The sequence below is a fragment of the Gallus gallus genome, chromosome 15, assembly GCF_016699485.2.
Source record: "Gallus gallus isolate bGalGal1 chromosome 15, bGalGal1.mat.broiler.GRCg7b, whole genome shotgun sequence".
NCBI lineage: Eukaryota > Metazoa > Chordata > Aves > Galliformes > Phasianidae > Gallus > Gallus gallus.
The window spans coordinates 10,871,564-10,893,610 of NC_052546.1; the positions used below are offsets into that span (position 1 = coordinate 10,871,564).

A 22,047-nucleotide genomic window follows, 5' to 3' on the forward strand; every position below is an offset into this window, starting at 1 on the left:
GAAAGTGACCCTCTCTGGCTCCTCTTTGCTCCACTGCTCCCCCCAGCTGCCCTCGGGGCTGCCTGAGGACCCTCGAGCACCACCGAGTGTTGGGGTTCACCACCCCCCGCCCCTGCTCCTGTTTCCCTCCCTGCTTCCTATGAGATGGCTGCTGCTTGGCCATCCCACGGCAAAGAGATTGTCCCCAAGGGATGCTGAAATTGCCTCCCAGACTCCGGGCTGCCCTGGGAGAGGCTCTGAAAAGCTCCGGTCCGGCCAAGACCACCTAAGGATGCAGCCGCGCGCCGGCCCTCGGTGTCTCGCATGGGGCTGCACCAGTTAACAAGGGGCTGATTATACGGGAGACGTTGGAGCGGGATGATGAAATTTTCCTCCTCCTCCTGGCGGGCCACCCGCCAAACCTCCCAGGCATGAGACAGGGAGCGGATGAGCTAAGATCCTGTGTGCTCATCTCGTGTCTCGGAGGAGCCCCGACAAAAAATAATCAGCGAAATGGGAAAGATTCCCCCCCCCCCCCCCCCGTAAAAAAGGAGCCCTCTTTGCTTTGCCCCCCCATGGGTCATTCTGCCCTGGTGAGGGGTTGAGCTCCACAGCTGTGCCAACATCCCTGTGTGCAGCAGACGTTTCCTTGGGTATGGTGTGGTGATATCCATCACCCCATCCTGCCACCCACTTCTCTGGGTGGCCCTTGGGCACCCCAATATCATCACCCAGAGGCGATCACAGCTTTCCCATGGGATGGCCCATCCTCAAGCAGCTGCTGAACCCCAAAGATGGAAATGGGGTATGGGGGGAGAAACTGAGGCGGGGACATCCTGATGACAGTGGGTCAGCACATCCCCATGGCTGCCGCCCCCAGCTCAGGGCATGGCCATCCCATCCCCACAGTGGGCATCTGGGATGAGTGCTGTCACCTGGGCTGCCCCATGGCCACATTCACTGCTCACCCCCATTGGGGACCAACAGGTGCCAGGGTGTCACCATGTCCCCTCCCGTCCCCGTGTGCCCCATGCTCGGGGCTGGGGACTGGGATGCTCCGTGCACCGGGGCTGAGTGGGGAGCGGTGCACATCTGGATTTCTCACGCTTGTGTTCAACGTCCCTCCTCAACCAGATGGCAAAAATAAATAAATAGAATAAATCAGAGCCTCCTGACACAAATTGGGAACTCACGCCCGGGCTCTGTGTTTCATGAGTCTCCCTGGAAGGCAGTCAAACGCAGGGAGGACAATGGGTTCACTTCTCCCTGGTGTCGGGTCATTCCCAGTTAAGGCTCATTAGCGGCAGGCGGGGATTAACTCTTCCTTGCCTGGAAAAGTGGATACCTCTGGAGTGCAGGGCAGACCCAGAACTGCCAAAACCCGGATCCCTCACCTCCCTATGGGGCTGTGAGGCCCCCAGCCCATGCCATCTCCCCACCGCCCCGTGCCGCCACCCCGCAGCCATCCCCAGACATAGGCAGTTGGATGGGGCTGACATCGGCCCGCTCTGATCCCACCCTGCAGCCAGACCCGCACGCACCGGGGCAAACCGTCACGGAGGGAGCCTATAAGCGGCTCCCCTTTGGACATGGGAGCAGAGGAAATATTTTGGCTGGGGGGAACGCCAAGGGAAGGGGCGCTTTGGGAGCACGGTGCCTTCGCCCCGGTAACGGAGTGCTCTGACCGGCTGCGCTCCATCCCCGAGCCGCTGCCCTGGGGAGCGCGGTACGTGAGGATCCACTGCTGCCCGCGGTGAAGTCAGTGCTGCTGCCTGGGTGTGCCGGGCTGACCTCAGCCCTTGGCCCCGCGGCGCGCATCATGTGCTCGCTCACGCCCCGCGTAACCCGGCCGGACGGGTCCGCACGCTGCCCCGGGGCCACCGGCCAGACCGGACCTGCAGGTGCAGCCCCGGGTTCTGCAAGCACCGTGAGTGCCTGTGCTGCATCCATGGGCTGGGAGCATCCCGAGGTGTGCAAGCACAAGGCTGCATGTTGGGTACCATTCCTGCATCCCAACTGGGCACTGTCTGCGCATCCATCACCCCGTTGCCCGCTGGAGCCCATTGACCTCTATGGCCGAGGTGCCCCCAAGGGTTGGTCTTTGGGAAACGGGCTCTGTTTGGAGGCTCACGTGGCCCGCAGCATGCTCAGCCTCTATATGGGATGCCAGCCCAGTCCCCAAGCAGGAGAACATTGCGTCCGTGGGGCCGGCCAGCAGCGCTTTCTCAGCGTCCCCAGCTGGCCGCCGGCCTGAGCACAGCAAGAGGAGCCGAGCCCATCTGAAATGCATTCGTCCCCGGGCACTGTGTCTGCAAGAGCAGATGCTCCTGTGGGCCCCCGACCACATCAGAGCACGGCAGCGCGGGAACCGCACGCTCGCATGGGAAGAAGTGGCCTCATGCCCCCAACGGCCCAACTCCTAATTGAAGACCAACCGTAACCAATCAACGAGACAATGGGCTGGAGGCGAGACGAGTGCCATGTCCTTCACAGGGACTGGCTCCTCCGCGCCCCGCAGGGATTTGGCACAGAGGGGAGGGTGGGGACTGGATCCGGACCCCCCCTGGATGACACAGTCCCATGGTTTCCCATCGGCATGTTAGCTGGGCAAGTGCTCAGCAGTGTCATGTTGCAGGGGTGCTCGGTGCTCTTGACATCCCAACCCTTCTCATTCCATCCTATTGGCAGTGACCCCAATGTGCTGCTACCTCCCCTTGCTGTAGGGCTGAAGATCTTTGGGGTGTGCCAGTTTTGGGTGCCCCAACCAAAGAAATGCCAGCCTGGCTCCATGGGAAGGCTCCATGGGAAGCTCTCACCAAGAGAAGGGTTTGGTACACGGGACACCTCGCTAAGACCTAATAGAGGGGACCTGACATGGATGGCATGGAGGGACCACAGGTGGGCACACAGCCCCATGCCCGTCCCACCACGGGGTGCAGTGCTGGGAGCCAGCACTGCTTGCTGTGCATTGGCACCGCTCAGCGGGATGAGCCCTGGCTGCTTTTTCCCACTGAGACAAAGAGGAGAAGTCAGAAAACTAGTGAAGGAGGCGGAGATGCCCGAAGACATAGAGATAATGGAAAGCAGAGATTGCTTTCTGCGTCCAAGGGGATGGCAGAACTGCTCTGATTAAGAGCAAATGCTGCAGCACTTCCACCTGCTCCTCATGCTGCCTGAGCAGTGGGGAGAGAGAGGATGCTCCAATCCCGAATGAGGGGTGCTTGGCACTACAGCACCTATAGCAGCACCTATAGCACCTACAGCACTTACAGCAGCACCTGTAGAACCTATATTACCTATAGCAGCACCTACAGCACCACAGGCTCTGGTTGCCTCTGGGCCACATTTCAGGGCTCAGCTAACATGTTGATATATTGCAGCGAAGCAGAAAACATGCCCAGTGCTCCCAGATGCGGTCATGCTCTCTTCTCCCCCATGGCTGCTGCTTTCAACCTCATTCCCCAAGCAAACGAAGCGCGTGTGCAGTGGTGTGGCTGCCAGCTGACCCCAGCCCCAGGGCTGTGCTTTTTCCTGGCCAGGTACTGTCAAGCCCTGGGCTCTGCTCCTTATGTCTGTGGGATTCTCCTGGTGCTCATCTTCCCCTGGGGTTCAGAGTGGCCGGGGGGCTGGAGCAGGAGGGTGCCTGAAGGACTGGCCCCAGGGGCAAAGTGATGATCTCCATCCTGGTCTAACTCTGACACAGGGTTAAAGCTTCCACACCTCAGGTAGAGGGAAACAGCCTGGATCCTGGTGCTGGTGGGTGGGGAGAGCAGTGTTGGCCCAAAAGTGATGCGGAGCTGTGACCCTGGGAGCATCCTCAACCATATTCCCAATGACATGTGCAATCACTTCCCTGCTCCCATCCCTCCCATGCCCATTTCCATACCTGCTCCGATGTCCACTCCCACCTCACTTCCCATCCCAGTTTCTATCCCTGCTCTCATCCCAGTTCCCATCCCACTTCCCATAACCTCTCCCATTCCAGTTTCCATCCCCACTCCCATTCCAGTTTCCATCCCCACTCCCACCCCTGTTCCCATCCCAGCTCCTTTCCCTGCTCCCATCCCACTTCCCATCCCCATTCCCACCCCAGCTCCCATCCCCGCTCCCATCCCCACTCCCATCCCCATTCCCATCCCCGCTCCCATCCCTGTGCCCATGCAGCTCTATGGGGCCAGGCCCACAGCCATGCCCCACGCTCTGTGCTGTGCTTCTGTCTCTATGTGTGGATGGAGGTGTGTGTGTGCTGTGCACCCCGCTGGGCGTGCAGGGGTGTCTGTTCTTGGCAGAGGAGATCCGGGCCGGGAGCCCGGCAGCTGTTCTGAGCCCGGCTGCAGCCAGACAGCCACCACAGCGCTGGTGACCGCATGCGCCCGCTCCCCTCCGGCCCTTCCGAATCGCTCCGTCACATGTGCTGAAACAAAGGGAATGAAGGGCTGTGCTGACAGCAGCATCAACATGTCATAATAAATAAGTGGGCACCCCCCGGGCTCTGGGATCGGCCCCGCTGGAGATGGGCCTCGGCGCGGATCTGGGTGCGCTGCGCCGGGGGGGTGTGGGTGGGTTCCAACGCAGGGATGGCCGTGCTGCATTTCTCATGGAAACTTGCTCGGGACCTTGCCAGCTCCCAGGACTTTTTCCCTTGTCTTTGCCCAGATTGTCTCCAGCATCCCTGATTCCCTCCAGCTGCCGGCACGTGGGGAGCAGAGCTGCTGGCGCGTCACTGGGAGCCGGTGCCAAAGCTGGGCTGGTGGCACTGGGGACAGCATGGTGCGTGGGGCTGAGCTGGGTGGGAGCAGGAGGGATGGTGCTGGGGGGCTCAGAGTACATGGAGCCGTGTTGCTGAAGCCCTGACCCGGAGCAGTGCAGTGCCTCGAGCAGACACAGAAGGGATGGATAAGGCTGGGGAGCGTCAGACAGCAGAGTGGCTTCGCGGGGCTGAATCCCTTCCGGAGACAGATTTTTTTGGCTTCCATACAGCGGTGTCCGAGCTACTGTGGGAAAGCACCGAGCGCTGCTCAGCGCTGCCTGTGCTGCGGCGTCACAGGGCTCATGGAGAGCTGAAAAACATCGTTTCATCACCACGGGGGAGGAAGGAGCCAGCTGGGCAGCATGCACAGGCAGGGCAGTTCCCTAGAAATACCAAAATTTCTCCAAAAAACAACCAGAGGTAGCAATGCTCCCCACCCTGCCCTCCCTGCACACCCGGCTAGGCGGCTGCTTTCATCCAAACCGAGGCTCCAAAATCCCCTCGCTCTCCAAGTGTAACCTTTGCATTTGGGGATGATAGATGGGGTGCCCCGAAGCTCCCCATGGGGACCGTTGGTGGGGGTGGCCCAAAGCACTCACTCATTCTGGGGACCACTGATGGGATCTCCCTATGGCATCATCACTGACAGGGGTGTCTCAAAGGAGTCATTCATCTGGGGGATGATTGATGGGGGTGTCCCAAAGCTCCCCATGAGGACGATGGATGGGGGTGCCCCCAAGCACTCCATGGGGGCCACTGATGGGGTAGCCCTGCAGCATTCATTCATTCTGGAGACCATTGAAAGAGGTGCCCCAAAGCACTGGGGCCATTAACAGGGCTGTCCCCAAGCACCCCATGGGGGTGATTGAGGGGGATTCCCCAGGCACCCAATGAGGACAACTGATAGAGGTGTCCAAAGCACCCCAAGGCACTCTGCGATGGACACATTGCCATAGGACAAACGTGCTGCAGCTTCCCCTCCTGGGAGCTGGAGGGGAAGGATATACCATCACCCACAGCTCAGCACCACTTCTTCTGCTCTGAAGCCATCTACAAAGCCTGGGGGCAGTGGGCAGGCAGTGGCACTGCTTCTCAGCCCTAGGAGCCAGTGCCCACAGTGGATACAGCCCTGGTGACACGTGGCTGCTGGATGCCCTGTTGTGGGACATCCAGGGCCACCTGGAGCCCAACATTTGGGGCTAAGCTCAAAGCTTGACCCCAAACCCTGTTTCCTTCTCCCCGCTGGGTGAGCCAGGCCAAGAGGCTGCTTGGTGCTGCCCAAACTGAGTGGATGGGAAGGGCAAAGTAGCTTCTTCCCTGACTGTGGATGGGAGAGCACTGGGAAACTGAGCTCCTTGGGCACGTGGCAAGGGGAAATCCTGTGTCCTCCTCCTCTGTGCCAAGCTCCGGGTGCGTCTGTGGGTAACTCGTCTGGTCGGAAAGCCTGAGGGCACACGTCCTGGGGAAAGCACCGTCTGTGAGCGTGCCCCCACAGCCAACCGTTGCCACATCCCATTCCTCTTCCCCAGGTGAGTCCCAGAGCTCCCACCGGGTGCCCCCACTTTTCTCAGGAATCGCTCTTACTCAGAAACACCCAGGCTCCTTCCAGCCCCATGCCAATCAGAGGGGCAGCTGCTGAGTCTTGCTCCCTTCCTCCCAGCCCACGCAGATGGGATGGTGCCCAGTCACGCACTTTCACATCAGAAAACAAGGCAATGAGCACCAAAAAGTCCTGCAGAGTCCAGACTGGGCTGGGTGGGACCCGCTAGGCCCTGAAGCCTCTCCAACCTATGGGCTTCCCTATGGCTCCATCCCAAGGATGAAGCCCATGCGCTGTCACTGCTGTCCCCAGGTTGTGCCCATGGGGAACACCACGAGGTCTGTAGGAATCAGCTCTAATCCCGCGATCGCACGACACAAAAGAAGCGGCTCTGTTCCTCCCGAGGCTGCAGAAGCACTGAGGACAGCACATTTCTCATCCTTGCTGCACCAGCATGTGGTGGCTGAATCTTTTTCTAAGATCAAAGGAGTGCAGGAAGTGCCAGATCAGACCTACAGCCCGCTGGGCACTAACCAGCACCAGCTGCTCCAAAGGAGGTGCAAAGCCACCGTGCTGCACAGACAGAAAATGATCTGCCCGTGCAGAGCTCTCAGCATCCTGTACAGGGCACAGCAGTGAGTCCCTGGGTCTCTGCTCTGAATCACCCTGGCAAAGGGGCTGAGCTCTCTTCAGTGACCAAATGGGGAGCTGAGGGGTGCTGCCCTTCAGCTGGAGCCCTCCAGCATCTCAAACTGGGCCACAATTTCCATCAGGAAGGGTTCCAGCACTTGGGTGAAACGTTCTCCTCCGGGGATGCTGATAGCAATAGGACAAGGGAGAATGATAGAACCATGGAATCATCAAGGTTGGAAAAGACCTCTAAGATCATCAAGTCTAACTGCCAACCCACCCCCAAGTGCAGGGTGCAGGACGTGGCCCTGGGTCTTGTTGGACTTCATCCCGTTGGCCTCAGCCTGTCCTCATCCCCCTGTAGGGCCTTCCTGCCCTCGGGCACATCAGCATTTCCCCCCAGCTCATCTGTAGACTTACTGAGGGTGCACTCAATCCCCTCATCCAGATCATCAATAAAGACACTAAACAGGACCGGCCCCAACAGCAACTCAGGTGGAATGGCTTTAAATCAATAAAGGAGATGTAGGTGAGATGTGGGGAGGAACGCTGCTTTGCCAGGCTCCAGCAGGATCCTGGATTAAGAGAGGAAATTCCTAACAGAGCAAAGTGTGTGCAATAGTAGAAAATCCAGATAAGCGCCTGATGACTGCACCTCGAGGGGCCACCTCACAGTGGTGTGACCTCAGGAGAGTCACTTCCAGATGCAATTAAGATTTCACCCTCCTGGCAGTGGGAAATCATGATGCTCGGCCTCCTTCGCAAAGGCCTTCGGATGACACATGTCCCGAGGGGTTAATGAAATTGAGGGCGGAAAGCGGGGGAAAGGCTGCTCTGCAAGACAGCAAAAACCCAACAGCCGCCCACTGCACTGTCCTTGGGATGCAGTACACAGTACCCCAAACAGCTGAGTTAGCCCATGGGCACCCAATGGCTACCCAATGGGTACCTAACGGGCACCCAAAGGGCACCCAAAGGGCACCCCGTGGGCACGCTGGCATTGAGCTACGGGTCTTCACCCCACAGCAGTGATCGCAGCCCTTGAGTCATGAGCGGTGCTGAGTGCTTCCTTTGTGCAGTGTGGAAGGATGCCCGGGCTGAGCTATCTGAGCCGCGCATCGGGCTCTTTCTTCACACAGCTTCTTACACAGCACGCTCTGTTGCTGGGCTATAGGGAATTTTTGTGCCGGGCCTTTTGACGTGAGCCCTTTCAGAAAGAAAATCCTGACTCATGGAGCCGTGACGTTGAATATAGTGCTGTGTAAGGCCTGACACAACTGGATACTTGGCAGCGGGCCGCCCCAAGTCCAGCCAGCGGAATATAGGCATTCTGAGACCTGAATATATCTTCTTTTGTACCTTTAAGTGAAGGGAAGCCTTAGCAATGCCTTAGTAACAAGGGTCACCCAAGTACAGTGTCTCCCACTGGAGAGTTAAATAAGAGAAATGAAAAAATAATGGTTTTCCCTCTTCCTCTGCAGTGGCCAAATATGCTGATTCCCTTCTGGAATGAGCAGCTGCCAATTTCAGAGCAGAAAATCTCTTGTAGCCAAGTAACTCGGATCTTGTGCTCTGTAAAACAGCCTGGGAAAAGGAAAGCGGGCCAGCCAATCCACTGCGATGGCTGCAGCCAGTAGGTAGTGGTGCTCCCCAGCACGGAGATCTGCACGCGAGTTGACGTCTCTTTGAAAGCAGAAAATGGGCACATCTGTGTCAGACCCGTGCCCATGCCTGGCCCTGCTCTGCACAGAGCTCTGCGAAGCCCCATGGGCTGCCTGTGGGTCACCTCCAGCTCCCGAGCTTCTCCGAAGTGTATGTGCCTTTGGGTGCTCCCATCTGGGCCTACCCAATGGATGCACAGATGCTGAGTGTGTCTGCTCTTTAGTTTGTTTGCCTCTTCTGCTTTTTTTTTTTTTTTTTTTTTTTTTGGCTCTTTTTGCCCGTCCAAAGCCCAGGTTAAGCTCTGCGCGCAATAAATCGAAAATAAAATGAAAAGGAAATGTCATCAGGCCGACCCAATTCTTTCCCTTTTTACTTCAGCATAATTCCACTGCATCGGCAGGGAAGCCAGGTAACAGCCAGATGACCGCAAGCCAAAGGAAATGCTTGGCTGCTGGAGGCAGCAAGGCTTTGTCCAGCCGCCGCGCTTACCCACACCTTCCTCATGTCTGGAGCCTGCGCTGATTCACCGCCATGGAAGGACCCCAAGGTAGTTTGGGGTTTCCCTTGTGTGGCATCCTGCCTGCTGCAGGCTGCTCTGCAGGCAGTTCAGTGCGTAGATGAGGTCCTCGTCAGAACCCAGATGAGGTCTACTCCCTGTCCCAGGGCCTCGAGATGCTATTCATCATTCCCCTGGCTCCATTGGCTCACTGACTCCATAGGAAGCAGACAGAGTGGGCTGGAAACAAACCCAGCCAGCCAGTGATAGACTGAAGTCATCTTGAGCCGCTTGTGCGGCTCCTGCCAAAGCAGACCACCAAAGCCCCTCTGATTCCTGGTTTTGTGGCCCCAAAGCAATAGTGAGTGCCTCCACTGCGTGATATCCAGACTGGTACAATGTGGGGGAAGACCCAAGAGCTGTAGTAGACAGCAGCTGGAGATACCACGTTGGATATTAAGAAGCATTTCTTCTCAGAAAGAATGGTTGGGCATTGGCACAGCTGCCCAGGGAGTGGTGGGGTCACCATCCCTGGGGGTGTTCCAGAGCCGTGGAGATGTGGCAGTGAGGGACGTGGGCAGTGGGCATGGCAGGGTGGGTTGAGGTTGGGGATCTTAGTGTCTTCTCCAACCTTAATGATCCCACGATTCTAGGTGTGAGCAGAGCTCAGTAAAGCCTCCGATGCCAGGCTGGTTTGACCAGAACAGCAGGGAGAAACATCCCTTTCCTTTCTTTTTTGGGTGCAAGCAGAGCTCCTTGACTTTGACAAGACTGATTCTGATTGAAACTACACCCCATTATGCTGTTTTATGAACACTGTGGAGGCCTCTATAGACATCCAACAGCATCAAAACTCTGTGATGGCAGCTTCTGCAAGGGCTCGCAGGATGGTGTTCCTTCTCCCATGGGCAGCACTCTTTAGAGGAGGGAAGAGAGGAAGAGATTTGTGTACCAAGTCCCCGAATCACCGAACAACAGTATCATTTCAGTTGGAAGGGATCTTTAAAGGTCATCTAGTCCAACTCTCCTGCAATGAAGTGGGACACTTACAGCTCAATTGGGTGCTCAGAAATGCCCCCTCCGGGGTACGCAGGAAGCTCTCCTGAGTCCCAGTGCTGTGCCCTACCCATGGGGACAAGCAGCTTCAGCTTCCTGGTTCAGCTGAACGGGTAAGAAGATGTCTTTACAGACAAAAAGCAACTGTCCCCTGATGGCTTCCCAGCCTGTGTGCCACCTGCTCGGGTTGACATTCAATTCACGGTTCTGAGGCTGGCAAAGGTTTGGGTAGAGCTCAGCCAACTCCAAATGCCACGCTGTTTTAAGGACACATCACGTTCCTGTGTTTTAGACAGTCTTACCCTCTGTTGATGAAAAAAAAAAAAAAAGATCGGTTTGTGATTCAAGGCCAATTTGCTGCACAAAGAACTTGGTTTCCTGTTATCACTCCTAGACTTTCATCAGAATAAACATCCCCTCACTGCACGTCCTGTGAAGAAATACAAGTAGTATGAACAGAATATATCATGCCCATAAAAGCAACCAGCATTCTGTACATGCCCACACTTCTCCCACAGGTAAGCGATTCCCTAAAGCCAGGGAAGGACCTGGGGCTTTCCTGTAAACAGCAGCAAACCAAAACTTCCTGAAGGATGCTTGGGGTTAGGTCTGCATGACAGATCCCCTCCTTAACACGTTTTGAACACAGAGTTAAATCCACTCTCTAATGGATAAGACAATGTCCAGAGGTTGGGCACGGAGTCTTGAGCCCTTGCAGAATGGCTCTGGCCATGGGGCATGGTGGTACCACTGCTCTGCCCAACCAGACACCACCGAGACGGCGTTGAATCAGCGGATGTTTTACACCTGGGGGTGCCTTAATTACTGTTTTTCTAGCCTATACACGACAAGTCTCACAGCAAAGTATTTAGAACACGTCACAAGAAGGCCGATCGATTCCGTGCTGGAACAGTAGGTCATTGATGTGCAGGGAAATGCCATAGGAGCACATCTGGCACACAGATACCCAGGGCGGTGTTTCCTATGGAAAACTCCTACGAGGCTTCGGAGCCTCAGTCTGTGTGTAAAGGAAGGATATTCGTGCCAGCCTGCCTGAAATTAGCCTTGGAAGCTGGCTGCAGAAAGTGTGCCAGCTCAGATGCAAATCCCTCTTACTTACCTCGTGATGACAACAAAAGCCAGATGCAATTTTACTCATCCATTAACAAAAAAGACTTTGCCCAGCACCACACGTGGGTGGGATTCCATTGGGGTGACACGATGCTGCTGGCACAAAGATCTTGGCCCCCGAGAATGGCAGCTCTGTGGCATGACAAATGCAGGCACTCGGCTCCGGCAGCCACGACTACATACTTTACCTGCTGACTAAAGAGGAAAAATGCAGAAAGTCTGAAAATTAAACTCTCAGCCAAGAGAGGATAACCTGAAGGAACAGTTCTTCAGATAAAGGTTCATTATTAGAACTGGACTCATGAAATATACCAGCTGGTTTCCAATCCCATTTATAGCAGGGATAGTCAAGATATTTCATGGGTATTACTACAGAAATCCAGTGGGGAAAAAGTGATAGCCCATCTCCATGTGGGCAGCGTTGGACAACAAAGGATTTTTGCATTGTGGGTACCACTGTGGGCAGAGGCTCCTCTGTGCTCCATTGAAATCAATGTCAAAGCTCCCAGCTATCACACTTTTTAAAAGTGTGAAAGTGTCTTCGTTTCTCCTACTCGTGTGTCATGTTTCATTTCTTCTTTCTGCTCTCCTTCCAAACCCAAAAGTCAGATGAGCTGGTTTCCTAGATCTCACGCAGCCCTGGAAATCCCAAAAGAATCCTCAGCTTTCACGTTAAAACCAAGCTGACACCTGTCCCCACGATCACTGCGTGGCACCAGAGGTCGGGGTTATTTTCTCGTTGCGGCCAATATATTTAAGGATGTGGTTGAGACAATGCTAAACATTTTCCGTTTGACTTCAGCTTGACTTTCAATTTGAAACAGAGATACCACTCTTCTTGTTAAACGCTATCCCAGAAAGAGGGAACGATTTTCAGAAGCACCGCCAACCTGTTTGTGGCTCGACAGGTGTCAGGATACCCACACCACGTGTGCCAAAAGGCCTGTGGTCACCAGGGACAAGAAGGGCTATCCTTCTTCACTGATTTCCTGAAAACCCTACAGAACAATCACTTTCCCCTCATGGAACGTTCCCAATATTCTGGGTTTTAAAACGGCTTGTCATCTTAATTGCTGTTTTTATCTCTGGCAGATCAAAGGGAGGATGTCTGTGACTCTTTGTATTACTCATTGTTATATTAACACAAAGATCACATATTCATTTATTTTGCTTTAAGAGGTAACAGTCTCCTTTCACTGCACGCACATAATTACTGTAAGCATTCGGGGGACTTGCCAAATGATGCACTGGGGGGGGAGGAGGAGAATCTTTGAAGAAAATTGTTCAAACGTAATTTAGTTCACTAATTGGCAAGGGACCGTTACTAACGAATTGCTTCTGTTTTATGTCAGTAGTGAATCAGGTTGACGATGTGTAACATACATTAAGTCAGTTAATGAGTATTAACTAGAAATGCGCCTGAAATACAAGAAAGAGGTGTTGTTTTTTTTACCTTTAGCTGGCCGAGCAGAATCACCAACAAATAAAAGGATACGTGTAAGTGGCTTAGATGATTCCAATCTGCAGTGGAAAGACTTTTCTTAGAATCTGATGGTAACCACAAGCTTGTGGGAAAGAAAAATCAGACGCTTACCGTGGCAGTTCATCACAAGTTGCTTTATTTCTAACCAAGCCTGAAATGAAAATGACTAGAAGTCGTTACCGTAAAATAGCTGATTACAAGGCAGCGTGCACTGAGACACTGAGCCTCTGGCCATGGCTACAAGCAGGGCAGCACACTCGACTAAGCTGTGGATTTACTTGTGGTGTCTGTGTGCTCACTCTCGCTGTGTGGTAACATGAGACAGCCTCCTTCACTTTCATTGTGGGACAGGACACTTTGCATTCTCTGGTGTGCACAAGGCAGGCTGACAGGCTTCCCTCTAGTAGCCATAACCACAGGCTTGTTTGTCTTTCTCCTGTACGCACAATACAACAACATAACGAGGCTTTGGGGGCAGGCAGGAGCCAGCAGGCTGAAGAAACACAGAACCACAACCTCCAGGAGCACCAGAGCACAGCTCTCAGGTCAAGGCAGGTCCTGAGCTGTAGCTGTGCTCAAAGAACGCAGGCCTCCCATGGATGTGGAGGCATGAGTGTAAATATCATTACAAAATCTGGGCAGAAGGAAGCTTTCTGGTTTGCTCTGGCATGCGAACAAACTGGCTTATTAGGCCACAGGTGCAAATGTGAGGACACAGAACTGAAAGTGAGGATAAAATGGAGAACTTTCATGTTCTACAAGTTTTGTGAAACAGGCATCACACCACGAAACCTGGCAGACGCTGCTGCAGGCTGAGGGGCTGCCAGCAGTCTGTCTGCCTAAGGAAGGACAGGGGTGGGTGGCATTAGAATTAGGATTGCAGTGCCTTATTCAGCTACGTGGAGGAGGTCAGTTGAACATTTAGGGGTGTACACCCACCCAGTCAGTCAGCTCCTTCGGGTGCCTGGCCTGAGAAGCCTGCATCTGGTTCCATGTACCTGCCAAGCAATCCTTTCTGTGGAGATGACATATGCCACAAAAGGAACACCTTATACCCCAAACCACTACTGACCTTCAAGCCCCATCCTGAAATCTCTCTGATGAGCATCAGAAATGCCAGGAATGCTGCTACATTACCAGGGACACTACTCTGTTGCATTCTAGTGCTTTTTTATTTCTCCACCCCTGTAAGACCAACTTTGTGTTGGGAAGATGCTGTTCTAAATTCCCTTCTTTGGTGTTTCAAATTTCATTCTCTCTTTTCTTCTGTATAAAGTAATGCAGAGTTTGTTCTCTGAATATCTTTTTAAAAATGTTTAAGACTAATTAAGATCATTTTGCTCCACTCCAATAATAACCATTAGGTTTTTGCACCTCTCCAGTAATAACTTGGCAGTGTCAGCCAGGCAATCTACCTGCCAGAAAACACAGCACCTTTGCTCCAAAGGACACAAAAATTCTTTCTTTTACTGCTGCTGATCTCTTTACCTATATTTGCCATCAAGAGGTACCTTTATAAAAGTTAGGTTTGAAACATGGTGTATTTCAACACACGCTGTATTGGGTAACACCTCTTGGTACGAAGTGGATTGCTGCTTCAGAAGTAAGTTGATATTATAGCCATAGCAACACTACTTGCAGAGTCAGAAAAAAAAAAACAACATTCAGCAGCTACAGCAGAAAATGTGTATAGATTACTTTATCTCTGCATTCAATATAGATAAAAACCCTTCTCTGAAAAATAAAATAAAATCTACGCTCCGGAAAGAGTAGATAGAATGAAACACAATCTAATGAATCATGAAACTGGTTTGCTGCCATTGATATCTGAGAGAGTTCATCCTGAAATAGTGCTGTTGATATTGATAATATATTGGCAAAGGACAGCCCAGCCACAGAGGAGCAAATTTAGCCAGTGGGATGTGTGTGTGGTGGGAGGGAGAGACAAGCAGAAAGAAGCACACGGACACTGTCCACATGGAATCATCATTCCTCAACTTTAAAACATGAAACAAGTGCTGTTGGCCTACAGTTGTGGCCAGCTGTGGTGCCTACTGCCTCTTTGCTACCCAAACTTTGTACAAGACAAAGTACGCTGAAATACGTGTGGTATGTGGAGAGTTAAATATGAGGAGAAAATTAAGGTCTTTACCAGTCAGATGACAGCACAAACTCACACCTTCTAAAATGCATTGTGTGGCAGAACAAACATCATTTCCTGCCTTCCAGAAGCAGCCTCTCTGGTTCACTGACCTTCCTTTTCTTCTTGGGTCCTATTACCTCTTCCTGGCTAAACTCAAGGTTCAGGCAGCTTATCTGTAAGAACCATCAGAAGCAGTGATCATTCTCACGGTACAGGCTCCTGTTAGACAAGTCAAGAAACACAACTTCCAAATCTACAATATGTTTTCTTGGATCCTCCTGGGTTTATTCAGTGTGATCGAGTTCTCCGGTAAAAGCCATTAGGCAAGGAATCAAAAACTGGAACACTCACTGGAGCTGAGATGACAAGGTTTGTGAAAGCAACAGGTTCGGCCCCACAACCTAAAGATAATAAAAGGAGCAAGGAGATCTTCGAGAAATACAGTAGTTCATATCACCAGTGTGGGATAAGAATAGAATCAGAGGATGATAGAATGGCTTGTGATGGAAGGGACCCCAAGGATCACCAAGTTCCAACCCCCCTGTCATGGGTAGAGCCACCAACCTCCAGATCTGGAACTAGACCAGGCTGCCCAGGGCTCCATCCAACCTGGTCTGGAACACCTCCAGGGATGGAGCATCCACAGCCTCCCTGGGCAGCCTGTGCCAACACCTCACCACTCTCTGTGAAGAACTTCCCCCCTGACATCCAACCTAAACCTTCCTTCCTTGAGCTTAAAACCTTTGCCCCTTGCCCTGTCACTATCTACCCTTGTAAAAAGTTGATTCCCCTCCTGTTCATAATCCCATTGAAGGGAGGCACATGGGTCACATTTGCAGTCACTGGAAACAGCCTCTGAGGATGAGACATACAGTACCTCTATCTGTACACCATGGAATTTCAGTGTGAGCTGATCAGTCTCTGAATCCAAAGACTATTTGTGAGTTTGTGAAAAACAACTAAGCAAAGCAAGCTCTGTTTCAGGGGGCATAACTTCCCTCTAGGAAGACACAAGCCCCCCTCGAAAATATCCAGAGGCCTACAAAGCAAAATGTTAAAAAGCACTAAAAAATATATGCCTGAATACAATGGGTGAATGGCACAGGCATTTCAGACAGAACACAGACAGACGAATGTCCAGAACAACAGCTGAAGTGTTGGCTGTGCCATGTAAATAACAAACTCACTTATTCTTGTTATCACAGGACATATTTGCATCTCTATAATAACATGGAGCTGCAGAGAATAGCATGTGTTGCTGCCCACCCAGAAGGGACAAAGCACAGAGTCTGGCAACGTGACCTATCTTGCTCCCACTGGAACCGAACTGAAGGGACACACCATAGCACACTCTTCAACTTTGCCTCCAAAAGAAAATTCATTTGGATGAGAGTAAGGTGAATGAAGAGGGAAAATAGTGCTAAACAAGTTGCTAATTCAAAATAAGAGCAGCTTATTCTGGTTTCACTAAAAGCCAGGAGGAACTCTATGCCTGAAGCAGGATAAGCACAAGGAGTTAATACAGAGTTATTCCAGAACACATCCTGGAGAGAAGCACAAGGTCTCCAGATTACAAAATGTGGTCATTACAGAATTCCCCACCCACGTCATCAAGGCTCTCTTTCTATCTGACCTTGGTATGAGGCTTTGGTAATCTCTACGTAGCAATGGTCTTCCTAAATGTGTGAAACAACTCTGACTGTGGATTAGCAGCAAAACCACCTCAGTTTGCCTCTCTATCGTGTTTCAAATTGTTTTTCTTCCCCTCTTCCCTCCTCTTCATTATGAGCAACATGATATTGGCTAATGCAGAAAGTACAACTTCCTTTCCATGCAAACAGAAAAAGCCAGAACCTGCCAAAGTGGGAGAGGCAGGTTCTCCTTCAGTCCGACAAAACTGCAGTGCTGTCCATGGCGTATTTGCTTGAGGAAACAGAGATGAGTGGATCTCTGTGCTACAGCTCATGACCTGATATCCAGCTGCTCAAACTGGCATTTCAGGCAGTTATTTACTTTCCTTTCCCCGGCATCATTTTAACCTGTCTGCTTCGGTTTTTGAAGTACAGGGCCCTGAGGGTGGAAACACTGCATCCAGACACTCTGCACTGCTAACACAGCTGCAAGTCTTGTACCCTGTCCTGCTGGCTGCACAACAAAGTATAGCAATGATCCCCAGTCTCCGGGCCCCTGGTCACCTGAGTGAGGGAGCTCTCCTGTTTTAGCCCAAACCACACAGACAGTACATCATCTACAGCTGGTGCTTTTATTCCCTCTATCCACAGCGACATGGAGATTTACCCCTTTCTTATTTCTCTGCATGGAAGGGATGCTTTTGAGGCAGGAGAAGCAGCCACAAGGAGCAGCCACAACTCTCTCTGTGTGCATGCTTTCCTTCCCTTTACCACAGGCAGAATTGCCATTTAACAGGAACCTGGAGATTAGGGGTAAAAACATCTATGCAAGTCATCATGTTCTGCAGACACGCACTATTCATCTACTGAATGAACAAGATGTCAAACGTGTGAGGTATTTCACCAAAGCCAACATGTCCTGTCCTGCTCCTGCCCTGCTACAAGTTCACATATGAGCTCAGAGGCAGGATCAGACCCCGAGCCCGACTTCCAGGTTCCTACCTTAACCAAACACTTGGGCTTCTTCCCCAGCAATGCGCTCTAAATGGGATTAAGTCAGATCCTACGTGTGTTTATTTGACTTTAACCAGAAAGTAAACCTCTAAAACGGCGTGGTAAAAAGCAGGAAATCCCTCCCATTGACTAAACATACAATCAAAGCCTCCAAAAGTTGATTAATTCTAATTTTTCCCATACCCTGGGACTTCGAGCAACCCACAGGAGAGCTCAAGCCGTACCAACATTGGTTTCTGTCTTGCACAGCCACTGCAAGGCCTCGGCTCCCCTCAGGTATGGAGCCAGGTGCCACAAGGCCCTCCTAGGGACAATGCTGATGGGGGTATGAAGACAGGAACAGAGCTGTGACCTCCTGACTGTCAGCCCGAGTCATAGCTCTGGTCTAGCTCATAGCACAGCGATGCAGCGAGCTCAAACCTCCTGTGTTTTACAGTACTGGGCTATGTGTAAAACGGTCATATTTTGCCACAGATTTTTTCTGTACAATTACAGCTAGCTTGTGAATCATGCAAGTGTTACTAACTTCTGGCATAAAACTAACGGGACAGCTGCACATTGTCTGGAGAAGATATCAGGCTAAAAATAGATCAGACTTCAGATTAAAGCCTTCCCAAGGCAGACTGGTGGATGGAGCACAGCGAGCAGACCATGGTTACGCTCCTATTCTTAGATAGACAAAATCAGTTTCGTGCTCTGCAATTTTCAGTCCCCAGCGTCCCCACGTATCCCGGCCAAAACTTCCCAACATAAATGGATGCAAATTTACAGCACTTCTGGCATGTTTCGCTTCCGAAGGCATCCTATGTAGAAAAGCTAGAATAGCATAGGAGCAATCAGCTGTGTCCCCGCTTTGTGCCTGGCCTGCCCCATGCTGAGGTTTGGCACTTGGTAAATTTTATGTCCTCAGAAGAGTTCTCTTTGTCAGGACACGGAGTGTTTAGTGTGGTATGTTGTAACTATCCTAACAAATTCAGAAGCACTTGAATGCCAAAGGAAACCCAGTTCCATCAAGCAAGCCAGAAGAATAAGGACTGAGATACAAGACTTAGCTGGTGAAACGAGGCAAAACAATCCTCTGCTGCCAGTGCAGCAAGTACATCTAGCAGGGTACACGGATCATTATTAGGAAACTCTTATCAGAGAGGGTCAATGCCTGATGCATCTTGCGATTTCAGCTGCAGATAACATGATTTGGTAGCACAGCAAACACTGCCACTTTCAAAAGCCAAGCCAGTGGCTCTTTAAATGCAGCCCCCAAACTAGGAGGCATGTCTGGTGACAGACATCTCTCTTGGAGTGAAGGCAGCTCACTGACAGGTGGCTGCTCTAAGCACAGCAAACTCAAGGTTCACGAGGTGCGTGGTGGTGTGCAGCAAAGAGATGAAAGGACACAGACACAAACCAAAACACAGCACATTCCATTTAAACATAAGGAAGAGCTTTTCTTTGCTATGAGTCTGATCAAATACTGGTGCAGGCTGTCCAGAGGGCTGGTGGAGCCTCCATCCTTGGAGGTATTCAAAATGTGACTGGCCAAGGCGCTGACCCAGCCCTGGGCACGTAGGATGCTCCATGTGGTCTCCGGGTCTTCTGACCTCTGCCATTCTGCGAAGGCGGCACAAAGGTTAAAGCTCGGCGCAGGGCTCAGCGCTGACTGAGCTCCTATCAGTTTCCAGAAAAGCCAATGCACTGACATCAGTAGAACTAATCCTGATTCTCATCTGTACAAAGTGGAGGAGAATCACGCTGGTAAGCATGAAAGCCAAATTACGCAGGTGGAAGAATGAAAGACGCTCACTGTGATGCATCTGTGGAAACTTGCCACATTTCTGTCCCCAGGAAACCATGCCAAGACATCACTGATTACCACTGGTCCTCTTCCTTTTCCATAGTTCACTGTTAAAATCTCTGCCATCCAACGCAATTTCCTTTTTGCAGACAAAGTCTCCCAGGCCTACGCTGTGTCTCACGTATCTTGCTGCGTTTAAAGGACTATGAACAGATCTTTCCAGACTATGAAAACAAATTGTTCAAAATACTGATTAAAAAAATCAAAAAAGTACCAGTCTCCCTCCATGTAGCCTCCACCAGGACCCTCAATGGGCCTGTAAGCTTCTGCACTGGGAGACTTTCCCTTGTGAGATTTACAGCACTGTAACCCAGGGGGTGAAAAGCAAAGACACTCAACTGTGCCTATGAGGCCATCATGCAGCTTAGCCCCTCGTGGGATATCAGAGCTATCCAACCTTACTTTGTGCAGATTTCTCTAGTGGTCTGTCTGGTTGTTAGCGTGTACATTCTGAACACATGTAAAGGCATAGAGGCTCCCTGTCTTCCTCTGGATGTCCCTGGCGTAGCTGAAAGGGAATCTGAGGGCACATGAGTTAAATCTTCCCCCACCTCTGGGGCAGTGAGCATCACCTCTCAATGAAGAGATCACTAGGAAGCTGTTTCATACACACAAGTCAGAAATAACTCATGCAAGGGATGAGCAGCCTCAGATCCAGCTAAAGGTCGGATGTGAATGCAGAGAAGACAGGAATTTCCTGAGCTCCCTGTCTCACTCCTCCCAGAATGGCCTGAGCTAACAGGAAGGAGAGAAGCTAGCTCATCTCTGAATCTTTCTCTTCATTGTTTGGGTCTGTGTAGCCTCAGCTGGTTTGGAGGAGAAAATGTTCTGGGAACTTCTCATCAGATACAGCTCGCTTGATAGACAGCTAGAGATAAACCTTTCTTTTTTTTCTTTGCTGCAAAAGTTCAAGATAATGACATTGCCACAGAAAAATGCTTTCCTATTGCTCGGCAAATGGCAGACTTCACCCTTAAACTGCTTTCTGTCATGGCAATTGTAAAAGTGGCTTGCCTGGGAAAAATCAGACAACAAAGGTCTTGATCTTCAAGTTGTTATTCTGCAACTGGATCCCTTGTGCTGACCTTCACTTTCAGACAGAAGTCGCATGCAACTCTGAAGCTCAGCAAAGGCACAGGGATCTCCAGCAGGATTACCATGGCTCTGGGCACCAATAGGATGCTGACCAATTGCAAACAAAACATACTGCTCATAGTGTGATAGGCATGAAAGACTGCTCATGTTGGCTTCCATTGCTACCACAGCCTCTCTCATAGAGAAAAAGGATGTCACCATGTACCCAAGACTACAGCATGGGGAGTAGCAGCTGCCCAGACAAACTGCTGTCTGCAGTCTAAAATGGCACTCTTTCATTTAGGCAAATGAATCTCTCTGACTTTCAGACAGCTCCACTTAAGAGAGCTGTGCCACACAGCCAGGCACTGACCCGCAGTGCAGAGCCCCTGGGGTATCACTGATTCAAACTGCTGTGTCCACACAAGGCCAATCCTCAGCACACTTACTGGTGTCTCACAGCAGCCTGGTAGCACAGGTGCAGCCAGTCCAGCAGCATAAGCACTGTCTGGTCCTGGCTAGTGAAGCCAAAAAACCAGGAGGTAGAACTGTTCTGTGCTGATGCAGCCACAACACTTCCAGCTCTGGCACAGGCTTGGTCTGGGACGACTTGGGGCCCTGCACAACTGCTGCACTGTGCAGTGAGACTGTGCTTTAAGGACCACCCCAGAACTTCAGCCCACAGCCTGCTGATGGGAGATAACGCCTGCAGAAGCATCCACACGGTCAGCTTATATTCATCTTCTAGAACTATTTCATTCCAAACTCATTCCACTGTAACATGTTTGCCTACATGAAGACAAAGCTGACAAAAATCGACTTGTGGGATGAGACCATTAAAGGACTCAGAGGAGGGTGAAGAACTATGCTGAAGTCTTCAAAAAGTGATCTCACGTTCAGTGCAGGACCTCATTTCCATCAGCAGACTTCTACAAAATAATTCAATGGGCAGCAATTCCCTATCTTACACAGCTCTTCAGATCACAACTGCTAGAATGCCAGTGGAAACTAGGAGGACACATAAAGATAGCACACTGAGACAAATCCACGGCTGATGCAATCAGAAAAACTCTCCTCAAGTCAGCAGAGGTAGGCTAATTTACATGCTGGTGTCTAACTCTGGATGATTAAGTACAGAGATGCTTTGCTGGGAAAGGGCAATCTCTCATTTGATCCTAAGTATCATCAATCATTAGATTGCAGATAACAAGCACGTTGAGTACATGTAAATTTTTCTCCAATCTGAAAAGCCCTCTGTCAGAGACTCTTCATGGCCATTATTAAACAGCAGTTATAGTTCTAACAGGACAGAAATAGTTCTTTCTCTTTTGGCAGATCTGCAGCCTTTGCTTCTCCCATGCCGTACAGATAAAAATAAGCTTTTAATGCTTCCATTCCTGGTTTTCCTGAAGAGCTGTAGGTCAGGAAAATAATGAACGATCAACTCGGTTCCAACAGCATAGTTCTGGTTTTTTATAATTGAGAAATAGAAGGAATAAAGCAGTCTACTCAGAGAAAGAGCAGCAACGGGCCTGTCCAAATTCTCAAAATCACCTCATGACTGTATGGGATTTTTTAATACATCGCTTTCTCAATACCAAATCCT

At 51.2% G+C, this 22,047-nt stretch overlaps 1 protein-coding gene across 22 annotated transcripts in view; it reads right to left on the reverse strand.

Annotated features, from left to right (window-relative positions):
- Positions 1-10,040: 10,040 nt before the first annotated feature.
- HORMAD2 (HORMA domain containing 2) overlaps positions 10,041-22,047 on the reverse strand; it is a 29,383-nt gene continuing 17,376 nt past the window's right edge. For 5 of the 22 annotated variants that reach the window (XM_025155700.3, XM_040648271.2, XM_040648269.2 and 2 more), the window contains exon 13: positions 19,553-21,855. In XM_025155700.3, the coding sequence (XP_025011468.1) occupies positions 21,733-21,855 (123 nt within the window). In that variant the 3' untranslated portion in view covers positions 19,553-21,732. The other 17 variants (XR_005840100.2, XM_040648274.2, XM_040648279.2 and 14 more) reach the window with 12 other exon arrangements.